We start from the raw sequence: 13,420 nt of genomic DNA, 5'->3' as shown, positions 1-13,420 counted from the left end.
GTCGTTTAATAACGTGTCACTACTTTATGCAGATGTATGCCTTTCTACATATAAAGGCTTCTTTAGAGCATGATAGTCATAGTAGACTTAATAAATGGGTGGTGGTTGGATAATATACTAATTTTATTTACATAACGGGATGGGACTCCTCATGTATACATAATTCATTTACTGGGCTACTAGTTAATGCCTTTCTACTATGATGGAGGCTGGAATGCTAACTTCAAGAAGTAAGTTTTTAACTTACTTTTCCCCAAATGGTAGTACTATATTTTTCAATTAATTTTTCTATTTTACTTTGGAGAGCAGTCACCTTCTCTCAACTATCTGTAGGCAGTGAAGGGTGATACAGATGTTGACATTGTGGGCTTGATAGACATTGTATCACCACTGCAATCTGGGTCCTACTTTTAGTCACCTCCAAGTTCCAGCTTTATGGATGAAAAATAAAAAAATTCATTACTTACATTAAGTGAAGGATAATTTAATGAATAAGTAAACAGCATCATGAGACAGTCAACTCCATGTGCACAAAAAAAAAAAACTTTGTTGATAAAACTGTTGCCAAATTAAGTTGACTGGAAGTTAAAATAATGTTGAAAAACAGACTGTACTGATATAAGGTTGATTTGCTACAGCAAATGACCTAAGAAAACCTGAATTACCGTAACATCATACTAGAGAATCAATGATTCTTTGTAGATATGTCTAGCCAAAGATACCACAAACAATAGGCAATGATCAAGAGAATTCCACGTTTAACACCAGTTTGATAATCTTGTTTCATAATATGTACAACTAGGTTGTCAACGTTAGCTTTGACTAGTTTGGTAATGACACAGTTTTGTAATACCAAATAGATGGCAATTCATAAACACTGGACAAGTGACATTCAGATGGTAGAGTGGTGAATCCACTATGGCACTTGTGGATTAAAACCTAAACAGTAATGTTTGCTAAAGCAATAGTAATACAAAAAAAACAATTATTACTCCTTACCTAATTTAACAATTAAATATTTACATACCAACACTCAATGTACAACAGTATTCCATCGTTGTTGTTATTAACATAACACTTCATAATAAACCAATGAGTGGTAACCATCTTGGTGGGATATGTACAATAGTTAATACTGTTTTATAGACTAATCGACATTAACATCATTGTACACATTAACCATCTTGTACACAATGATATGATTGTTGAGTTACATTTTACTGGTGATTAAGCTCAAACAAGATGATACTCCAATAAGTAGGAAATAAGTAAGTTGTTATTAACATTGTATGTAATGTAATAAATGTGAAATTATATATATGTAATAATTGTGCCAGCAGATATCTGCATCAGAAGGATGAAATAATGGTATTTTCACAAGCTTGTTACATGTTAACTACAAAAAATAAATAAGGTGAAAAAATTAACTAGAAGTTTACTTATGATTATAAAGCATGAATAACATTCAGTTGTTTTTTTGGATTTTTTTGCCTTAGTCATACTTTATACACTAAGCCATAACTCTTGTATCTTCACAATTTCATTTACTAAAACTTCAGTTAATTATTCGCTTGACAAAATTTTGTCACTCTAATGATGATAGATCTTAATATGAACAACCTAGCTTTTAAGCCTTTGTGTTTATTAACCTTACTTAGACTTAACTGGTCTTTGCAACTTAGTAATGGCACAAGATTGTATGTTGAGTAACATCCCAGTTGCAAACAGTTTATTTCAATACCACTATGATGTCATTCCTAGTTTTTACAATGTTAAAAATTAGAGAAAATTCTTATTAGAAATGTGGATACAAGAATTGGAACTTACACAACAAAATAAACAAATGTTTTCAATTCTTGAATAACTGCATTAATTATTTGTATTATAAGGATAGTAGTTACAATTGATTTTTGGTTATTACACAGTCTTAATTGAATACAAACCTTTCAAGAAGGTTTTTTTTTTCAATTTAATTTAGCACTTTATAAATTATCTTTGTTATTAAACTTAATTTCTTAACTGTTAGTCCATTAATATAAGATCCAGACTCTAGCATATTAAGGGAGAGACAAATGGTGTAACTATAGGTTGGTTCTCAGTGGAGGATGCTACTAGTTTCAGGTTGAGTGTTCACTCTGGCTGACTGCACATATTAACTACCAAATGACAACCTTTGTTTTCCACTTTTCTAATGTAGTTGTTGCTGATCATGTGTGATACAGTTAACTTTAGTTTCCCATATTAGTCCAGTTCTTTTTTAGTGTGGGATGATGTCCAGATTAAGTAATAAATCTTCTCCTCCCCTTAGAACTTGTTATAAATGTGTCCCAGTAGAGTTCTAATTGGGGACCAAATCTCCCATCCTTGGATGCTTAGGCTTACACCCATCTGCTTAATCATCTATTATTCTTGATTCTTAGTGTGAAACAAAACTCTGCATTTGTTGTGAAGTTTAGTTGTTACTCTTTATCATTCGTAGTGTGATATGAAAGGAAGATGTTATTAACCAGCAATGTACTTTTTATATTTGGTTCACTTATGATAATAACCAGTTAATCTTAGATGAGTTAAGGTATACTTTTCAACCTTAAGGCTAACAATAAGGTTAAAGAAATATCTGTTTAAGTAATAAATAACTGTGGATACCTTCTGTTATCAAATCCAGCCTAGGTTGTTTTTTTCCAAACAATAATCATACTGCTTTATAACTAGATGTATGCTGTGTGTTATTTGGTATGTGAATGTTTCTTCTGTTGTCATTGATCACACTTCCTAGCAGTTTCTACAGGTGAACTCTTAAAGTGGAACATTTAAGTAGGGAAGTATTGTTATTGTTTCACAAATGATTTTAATCAATTTTGATGAAAAGTACTCGGACCAGTTTATCTCATAACCTTGCTTATTATTATAAATTGCAAACCAACAACAATCTAAATTCAACTACCATCTATTCTGATGTTATTGAGATAAGTATAAAGTATTTACCACTTTTTGTTTTGTATTTTACTATAGAAATCTTAAGAAATGGAGAAAAACAAAGATGTGGATGCTGAAAAAGAAGGGAATGTAAAAATAAATGTTCCTGTAGAAAAAGAAGACTCATTGGGTAGTGTGAAAGTAGATTTGGTTGACCAAGATAAAAAAAATTTTATTCAGATAGATCCATCTTATGCACCTAAAGTTTTAAGAAAGAACAGTGCTGTCCAAAGAATTAATTCTGAAGGAAGCAGTGAAGCAAGAGTTTTAGTTTTGTACACTGGAGGTACAATAGGAATGATTAGAACAGAAAAAAAAGGTAAGAATATAGGTAGAGTTTGAAACAAAATCATTTTACTGATATAACATTTGATTCTTGTAATAATAATGTGGTATAGGTGAAATTAAAAAATACTTTTGGTGAATATAACACTGTCGTTGCATATGGTAGTAATATACAAGTTCAGAACAAAACATTTTACTAGATACAATGTTTGACTTTTGCTGCAGAAATATGTCCCTCAGAATACCTTTTTTATTGATAAGTTATATAAGAATGTAAGCCTTAAACATTATGAATTGTAGTTGAGAAAAACACAGCAATAAAGTATGTTAAAAATAAACTTACAAACTGATTAAACCCATTCTCATTTTTAAGATTGCTAATAATATTCCAGATGGAAAAGTGATTGGTTGAAAATTACCTTGCACTAGGAATCTATTCATTGATCGTTTACCTGTCCCAGATGTAGTTTTTAGCTTGAGAATCCTTGGTTGTTATATCATGTTTTAGTGAAATGTCTGAACACCTGAAGTGGGATATGCAACTTTATTAAGAAGAGAAATGGATCAGTTTCCAAGTAACTGATAAGTGTATATATTGTAATCAAATTTCTCCTGACACTGCACTGTGAAGACAGTTTTAACCCTTTCACCTGCACCTACTTTCAATATTAGTAGGATATGAAACTCTCAAATGTTGTTCCAAAAGTAAAACTAGTCAATAAAATACTTTGAAACTCACTAGACATTATCATAAAGACATGTAATTTCAGAAAAAGAAAATATTTAATTTTTATTATTTCTATGAAAAATTATTTATTTATTCTAATTATATGCACTCACATTCTGAGAAGTCTTTCTCTAATGACATCTTTCATCAATATTCTTTGACCTTGGAAAGGCTTATGATACTACATGGAGGTATAGCATTTTGTGAGACCTCCACTTTTATGGGCTTATGTGGTCATCTGCCCATTTTTATTAACAATTTTTTTTAATAAACAGGCAATCCCAAGTTCATGTAGGTTCAACACTTTCCCATTCTTTTCTACAGGAACTTGGAGTCGCTCAGGGCTATGTTTTGAGTATCACACTTTTCAGTATAAAGATTAATGTTATCATTGAACAACTCCCTCTTACTCTTGCAAATGGCCTCTATGTCAACTGCTTTCACATCTCATGTCAATCATCTAATGTGAGGTATATTGAGCAGCAGCTACAGACTGCCCTCAATCGTTTACTGAAGTGGACCACAAAAAATGGTTTTAACTTCTCTCTCTAAAACTGTTTGCATGCACGTTTGCCACCAACGGGGTATTCACCCCAATTCTGAACTTTGTGTCAGTGAATTGTGCTACCTGTGGTCCCTGAGACAAAGTTCTTGGGGCTTATCTTTGACCATAAGCTGACCTTCATGCCACACATCAAGCAGATGTGAGTCGAATGTACAAGAGCACTGAACATCCTCTGTGTCCTCTCTTCTACCACTTGGGGAGCATATTGATGTTCTATGCTAAAGATATATTGTGCTGTGATTTGATCAAAACTAGACTATGGGTCACTGGTATGTGGCTCTACTAGGACCTCAGCCTTGAAGATGCTGGACTCCATTCATCATCAGAACTTTAGCTCTGCACTGGAGCTTTCTGCACTTTCCCAATCCAAATCTTGTACACAGAGTCTCATGAAGCTCCTCTACACCTCCACTGTCTGCAACTGTCTTTACTGCATGCTTTGAAACTTCGATCCTTACCAAGAATTCCACATGGGGTTGGTTTTTCTTTTCTCAGTGGGCCATGTTTTTTCAGAACAAATGATCTGCCATTACTCCTTTTAGCCTTCATATCCAAGTGCAGTTGGATGAATTGGGTCTGTCCTTGGATAACTTTGCTGTATATACTGGTCAGCCCCTCTCACCATGGCTTATTACATTCCTCAAATGTGACCTTTCTTTGAGTCATCTGAGAAAAGCAGATACTCCCAATTGGAAGTTCCATTTTTTATTTGCTAAACATCTTTCAAACCATCCTTCCATTCCCATTTATAGGGATGGTTCAAAATCACGTGACTCTGTGGTCTCTGCCATGGTTTGGTGCTTGTGCATAGAATTCCCTCTACAGTTTCCGTGTTTACTGCTGAACTTTGCCATTTCTCTTGTCCTGGATCACATAGAAGCTAAGCAGTACTCAAATTGCACTACTTTATACTGACTCGCTTAGTTCTCTACTGGACTTTTGGAATTGCTTCACATCAGTTCTCATCCTGTTCTCACTGATATTCAAAATGAATTGGTCCATTTCTCATATACTTCTATCCAGTTTTTCTTGTTACCAGGCTACATTGAATTTGCAAGAATGAGCCTGTCGACACCTCAGCCAAATCTATCTGCTCTGGTGCTCTCACTGCTGTGCCTGTTCCACAAATGGACTATGGTTTTGTATTCAAGGTTCGGCTCCATGCCAGTTGGCAGTTGACTTGGAGTGAGCAACATAAAAACAAACTTTTCCAAATAAAACTCTTTACTGGACTTTGGCCATCTTGCTTACGTAAGGATTGGAAAGAGGAAGTTGTTCTAACTAGACAGTTTTTAACTCGTTTTCTTTTAGCTGGGGTTGATGAACCAATGTGTTGTCTGTGTAACACGCAGATTACAATAAGCCACATTTTACACTCTAGCTGTCATTACGACTCTCCACAATGGCACTTTTAGACACGTTTTTGTCCCAAGGTTTATCCATAACGCTTGTCAGTGTCATTGGTGATGGTGACATTGTCCACCTTGCAAATGTTTTTAGTTTTTTAAAGGCCATTGACCTTTTTAATGCTATTTAAGTTTTTAATTCATAAATTAGACCTTTCTTTTAATGTGATCTCTTTTTAAGAATTAAAGTAAAACTAGTTTGATATAAAATTAGAAAATGCCCATAACATCAAATAACTCAACCATGACTGGAAAGGCCAATTTCAGATGACTAACAGTGATGGCAAGTCATAATAATTAAAATTATGTTACAGAAAGCCCTTTAAACTTGTGTTACCATACTTTCTCTCTTACTGCTGTAAACTAGATATAAAAATTGGATTTAATGCTATTTAAGTTTTTAATTTGAATATTAAACTTTTTGTTTTACCTTGATTTCTTTTTACAAATTTTTAATAATTTTTACTTTAATTTTAATTTTTACCAGATGTTTGGATGCAGATAGCCTAGTTGCTTTGTGCCACAAAATGCCAAACCAACCAACTAACTGTAGTAACTCTGGTGACTCATGCAACTTTCTATAACTTTCAGGATGGGGTTCTATTTGCATTATATTCCTCTTGTACAATTATATCATACCCTAGCCACCACACCTTGAATTTGGCTTTGCATCCACAGCCCTATAGTTCCAATTACATTTGGAGTCTAATGTATGTGGTTAGGAACTGGATACATCTTGTGATAAGGAATAATATTGAGTCTGTAATGGGTTGGCCTTTATGACCCACATTAATATTTCACTTTCTTTGGTCAAAGAGCATAATTGTTCCTGAAGTAATTTGGGCCTTCACCAGTGTACTTTATAATATCTCAATTTTGCACACCTGTATTTTCTATGGAGATGTTTTCTGTATGGATTTTACCTTCATAGGCACCTCCATCTTGTCAGTGTGAAGTTCTAGCTAAAGTATGAGTAGAAACAAGTGTGTTTTAGAAGTTTAGATTCTGCTCCACTAAAGATGTATTTCTGGTTATAATTACCTCCATTCATGCTATCCCACCCTACTTTCTCACAATAGCCAATGTTGGGATATCATAATCTTGCCAGTCTTAAAGAAATTGGAGATCTTGTATACATATTGGGTATAGATAGTCACAATATTAAAATTGCTATTGGCAGTGTAGTGGGGTATAAAGACAGGAGAGAGTGAGGAAGAATTTATACCAATACTTAGATGTGCAAAAAAGAGATTTTTGGGGCATAAAGCTGAAGTGTGAGTGGAAGGGAAGTATTATTGAAAATACATTTTTTCATACAAGAAAATGTAAATGTAAAGAGAACCAAGTTTAATATTAAAGACAGAAAAGTTTTTTAAAATAATTATCAAAATATGAATCATCTTAAGTTGAGCGTTTTCTCATTTGGAAGATCTAAGTTTCAAAGTTATTGTTTATCTATAAGGTCTTAGCTCCAAAGTTGTTGTTCACTTAAGAGATCTTAGCATAAACTTATTGCTGAATTAAAAGTTTTTAAATGAGTTGTGAGATTGTATAAAAATATTAACTTTGTTTTTTTGCAGTTTATGCACCTGTGTGTAATGTCATGGAACACAATCTACGAAGGTTTCCCCAGCTTCATGATGACATTTATGCCAAAGAAATATGCTCTCTGGATACCAACAAGGTCCCACTTGTTCTTCCGTAAGTATGGTGCACGTATGTTATATGGCAACATCCCACTTGTTCCTCTATAAGTTTAGTTCATGAATGTATAGGCATTTATATTTTAAAAAAGATCTCAACATATTTTTTGTTATATATTATAGATGTACATAAACATACATTCATTTTTATTATTTCAGTTGAATCTTTGTTTAACAAGCAAAATATTTAAATAAGAAACCAGCAGATGTAACAAAGTGATTTGGTTCAAAGAACACAGAAATAGGATAATTGTAATGTTTGATTAATCTTTTTCATCCAACTTTTTTACTTCCCCTTTTTTTTGACATATTACAAATTCAATTACATTGTAAGTTTGTAAAAAGTAGACAAAATCGGTAAGTAATTCCATGTTCATGGGCTAGCCATTACTGTAGAGTTTTGTTTTTTAACTTCACAATATATCTACTCGTTTTCGTTGCATATTTTATTGCACTTGAAACATTTTTAGTGTAAAATTATAAATGTACTTGAACATATTTATTGAGAATGCTGTTTAAATTGAGACAGATATCTCAAAACTACTTGGTATGTTTTTAAGTTACGTTGTAGAATGTACAGATCACAATCTTTCATGTGTAGTAGGTTTGTAGCTGACACATACCCAAAAGAAATTCTTTCCTAGGCTGGGAAAAGTTGTTTGTTGTCTAGATTTACAACCATAAATCATCATCAGTCATGCAAAATTAATAATGCACAGCTAACAAACATATTTTTTTCTTACAGTGAATATCTGTTGACAGTGGTCTACTACTCATCTTATAATGACCAGTCACTTTGAACTTATCTTATGCAACTTTAACTTTGTTCATATATATTTTTATTTTAAGAATTATGAGCTTATGTTACTGATGGTTCCTTTTTTTCCAGTGAGGATCAGGTAATCTCACCTTTGTTTTTCCTACTTTGATTACTCAAGTTATATTACACTTGTGCTCCTCTCTCAGGTCATTTTGTAGCATGAGCATTGGTCACATCAACCTCTCATTTCAACTTTTCTCATTTTTTTGTATTGCTCATGTTTTCTATCTCCTCTGTCATTTTTTCCTTATTAAACTTCTTTGCTATCTATTGGTACTACACTCTCTTTTAAAATATGAAATTTCCTAATAGATGTATCTGAGGCCAACTCCCATTAAATTTATAACCAATAAAAAGTTTGGGTTTCAACTGATTCATTGCTATAGGCATCATACTATGTGGCTTACAAATAATTGACAGTTTACTTTCACATAAAAAACCTTCCTTGTAAGCACACTGGAAAGAATGATTAATGGTACTTGAGCAATACACTCTCAACCTGGTACTGCCTGTACTATTACGAACACTGGTCTGTGTCACTGAAGTGTATTATTTCAATTTAGTCTCTCTATTCAAAATGAGATTTCTTGATGAGTTCCTCTTTGAGATCTTTCAACTGGGGCAACTCATCAGCAGCCATTCCTTCTCAGTTTGTTTTTGCATCTGATGGCCCAGGGATCCCACCAGTCTTTTCCTTCTTGAGAACCTTTTTTTCTTTTTTACTGTTTAATGTTCTTAATCTGGATGTTGGTTACAGTAAGTCTCAGGAGTGACTTGTGTATGCAGCTACCCCTAAAAAGTGGTTTGGTAGGATCTTAACTCTCTAACCTTCTATGCTTATGGGCTCCCCTTCGATATATTTAAGCATACATAAGTGTTTTCTCAAGGGTTTCATCCTAAATCTTGCCAGAATTTGAATGCCCTAGAATGATCCCTTGACTTCACTGCCAGTTTTTACTTATTCCTTTTTGTGTCATTCCTAAGATGGTGGAAGTTTGGTAAATAGTAAAAGACCATTCACACTTAAATCAAATTTAGTCATCCCTCAATTGAAGGTGAATCATTTTCTCTCTCTGAAATGAGTGTGGTATCATATGATATGCATGAGCATGAGTAATGTGCTGTTTTCTACATTTTCATTATTCCATCTACTTGTCATTTCCTTCTGTTTGTCCACAATGATTGAATATTTAGTTTTTTGTCAGATTTGAATAGATTTTGCACAGAGAATGTATTCCTTAATCTACAGTTCAACATTTGGTCTCTATTTGTCATATTCACTGAGTTCCTCTCTTATTCAGGAGTCATCTCATTTGGGATAGATGATCAGACTAACATATGCCCATATATGTTCTCTTCAGTCAACTCTTGCCAATAATTGAAGTTGGTCCAAAGATTCACTCTCTTCTCACATATGTCTCTCTATTTTCATCAACTCTCACTTTTGTTGTAGCTTACATCTATCTAGGTCACTTTCAGTGGCTCTGCAATAAGTCTGAGTGCTTCTAACACCAAAATATTCAGTTTTCTATATCAATTATGACTTTGTACTTAACACCAGTGACATATACAAGTAAAATTCTTAAACCAATGCATTTCTTTCTCAATGAGGTGTGTTTCTAAACACACCATTTTCAGAGGATTGCTCTCTCTCTATCAATATTCTGAAGATATTGACTGTACAATGAGCTTGTAGTCATCTTCTGTCTCATCTGCTTGGTCATGTTCATGATCCATTCATCAACACCATTGTTTTTCTTCCACAAAAAACTTGCTCTTAAAAATTTTGTTTCCTTGTTCTGGATGCCTCCTGGTGAGCCTGTGTCCACCATATTTGGTTGGCAGCCTATCATGTCTAGGTTTCTATGTCCTCTGGTGTTTTAAGTGGAGTTACTTTTACTTTGGGATTCTTCCATATGCTGCCTTTATGACTCTCCTCATAGCCAAGATTCCACTCTTTTGATTTCCAGTTGTGTACTTTAAAGTTCTAGCAGTGAATTATCTGAGTCAGAATTGGTCCAATCTCTTTCTGTATTCCTATCCTACGATTCAACTTTTTCAACATTGTCAGTAACGTAAGGGTTTTGTCTTTGACCTTTCATCTCTCCACTGGCTATTTTCTGTTTATTTTTCTAGTTCTTGCAGATCTCTCCTGGTTTTTCATCAGTTTTTCTTCCTTATATGGTTCCTCTTCTATTTACCATCTCTTTCCAATACCAATTTTATTTACCTTCTTGTTACAGGAAATGTTATTCTGACATTTTACCCTTGTGTGCATCTTGTTCTCTTTGTTAAAGAGGAAGGTTAATGTCATTTCTTGACCACTCCCTTCCTTCCCAAAATTTGGTCTGTCTAGGAAATTGATTGGATAGTTTCTCCAACCACTCCCCCACATTTTTTTCCCCTTCTACAGTAATTCAGACCCTGATTGCCTCCTTTGTCCTGAATATGTATTTTGTTGATACCTCATCCACATTGCCACCTTTTGAAGCAGTCAACATCTTTTTTTATGACACATTCCTTTTCCTTCTTTTATATCATCCTGATTTGACCAGTTGGGTTAAACAGATAAACTGGATTGTTAATTCTTCTATGGATGATATGAAACCTTTCATGTCTTTTTTGCATAATGCCTGCCATCTTACAGTTTCTACATTATGTACATTCTTTTGTTCCCTCTTTCCCAAGTTTCAAACTACTGGGGAGGTTGGAATGGAGTTTCCTTCAAGGGATATCCATTTGTGTGGGACTGAATGAATGATACTTGTAAGTGTGGCATACAAACAACCTCACTACATTATGAACCAAATAATTCTCAGTGGCTAGGCCATCTTAATAGATCATGTGTTTACTTTTTATGTGACAAATCTGAGATGTCTCTGCCTGTAACTGCTTGTTTTCATGTACATTTCATCTAAGTCTTTTTTTCATGTGTTATATATAGCCCAACATACTGCTGTAACCACATTGCACACTTATGGTCAGCTATCAGAGATATGATGGCTTGTTGAGCAATGCACAGTTATTTTAACTGTATCCTTTGCTCTCTCACCCTTATTGAGTAAAAAAGGATGTGGTTTTTTCCTTCCACGAATAATTCACTGTCTCTTTAACTCTGATAGGCAATACACTTTGAGTTTTCCCTTTCTGACACTATGGTTTCAGAAAGGAACTCAGTTTTTTTTAAATTTCTTAACACACATTGGCTCCTTCAACAGCTTCTTAATGTGGGATTCTATATTTTATTTCTTAGGAAAAATATCTTTGTGAAATACATTTTGGATATGTTTTTGAACTGTGTTCTCAACTCTGTCAATATATTTATATAATATTGTTTGTCTGTCTTAGTAATTTGAATATTTTAACAGAAATTGGCTCTTTTTACTGTTGAGTAAGTTTTAAGACATCATTATATTTCTCATAAATTTATCACAGTAACGATGTAAAACAGTATGTGTGAGCAGTTATTCTTTATCAGCCATAACCTGAACATTGTCATTACTGTATATCCCTAGTGTAATTTATTAGCTTTACTTAAGGAATAACTTGTCATTTTTCTCTTAACTTCAGTTGTGTGTGTAAAGCTTTAACTCCCAAAATATTTCACTTCATTTTTATATGCTTCTTCTTTTTATGCAAACAGTTTTAGTTTTCATGTGATTATTATTTTTATTGTTTAGGCTAGCTTGAATATATCTATTTAGAAAACTAAATACTTTGATTCATAATTTTCTACATATGTAGGGAAGATAAATAGCATCCAGAACAGCTGACATTCTAAATTAGTTTCTGTTACAGCTCTTACAATCCTCAAATATTCAGATTCTTGTTAATTGTGCTGAAAAACAGTAACTGCCTGACTTGTTTAATGAAAGTTCACATCTTGAACTGAAGATGTTAATTCTGTGAATAATGATATTAATGTAGATTATCATTCATTGAAAGGGTGAAATATAAACTTGTTTTTAACAAAGGATAGAAAATTATGCCTCAATTTTTTTTTTCTCGACATAGTAAACATTAAAAGTGTAATGAAAATATAAAGGCACCAATTCTGAAAAGAAAGACATACTGTTTTCAAGAATTCTATAAAATTGAATAGGAGGATTAATCCTCTCACCATACATGACCTTTTTCAAGTCATTTTATATCACTGTGTCAAATTTGGTGCTGAATGATCAAGGAATTTAGAACTATATAAGGAACAAATATTGGTGTTTATTTATATAGATAACCTAAAGCAAGTAGTTACCTAATAATGTAAATAATGGACACAACAAAGATAATGTTTTACTCAACTTTTTTGTGAATCTCATCAATGTAAAGTATTGAACATCAGATTTATTTATTATGCTTTTGTTTTTACATTAAATGACTGAAAATTGGCTTACTACTCTCTTTTTCAAATAGAACTTAATCTGTATCCATTTAAAGTTTTGGCTCATGTCTGATATTTTTTCCTACTATAATATTTAATCCATATTTAATACGATGTATTTAATAATTAATTATAGAATATCATGATTTAAAAATAATTTTATAGGGAAACTGGAGATCCAAAACGTGTTATTTACTCAATCTATGAATATGATCCTCTGTTGGATTCATCCAACATGACTATGGATGATTGGATACATATAGCTCTAGATATCAAAGTAAGTGTACAAGAACATAATTAAACTATATATAATCTTATTAGTAACAAATAATGTTTGTTTTATGAACATTATCTTTTTATACAAATCAGTAGATAAATTAACATGTCAGAATTATCAGTAGTTTTTTTTTGTCACGATCTTATACCCTCCCTTCCAAAAGGAAAAGTACTCAGTGATTTTTTTTTTTGTTGATGTAATTGAAGTAATTAATATTATATATTAAATACTTGATCAAAGTTCTAAAATTGATATTGCATAAATATGTTTTTTAGAACAAAAC

At 32.8% G+C, this 13,420-nt stretch overlaps 1 protein-coding gene across 1 annotated transcript in view; it reads left to right on the top strand.

Annotated features, from left to right (window-relative positions):
* Nucleotides 1–13,420, top strand: part of LOC143229809 (L-asparaginase-like) — a 54,442-nt gene that overhangs the window by 3,125 nt on the left and 37,897 nt on the right. Inside the window, exons 2-4 of the mRNA XM_076462605.1 lie at nucleotides 3,013–3,295; nucleotides 7,540–7,660; nucleotides 13,026–13,137. Of these exons, the coding sequence (XP_076318720.1) occupies nucleotides 3,025–3,295; nucleotides 7,540–7,660; nucleotides 13,026–13,137 (504 nt within the window). The 5' untranslated portion in view covers nucleotides 3,013–3,024. The remainder of the gene's footprint in view (nucleotides 1–3,012; nucleotides 3,296–7,539; nucleotides 7,661–13,025; nucleotides 13,138–13,420) is intronic.

This window comes from Tachypleus tridentatus, chromosome 10 (genome assembly GCF_004210375.1).
Source record: "Tachypleus tridentatus isolate NWPU-2018 chromosome 10, ASM421037v1, whole genome shotgun sequence".
Taxonomy (NCBI): domain Eukaryota; kingdom Metazoa; phylum Arthropoda; class Merostomata; order Xiphosura; family Limulidae; genus Tachypleus; species Tachypleus tridentatus.
Note: the sequence above shows the minus strand (reverse complement) of the source record. Positions and strands in the feature narration are given on the sequence as shown.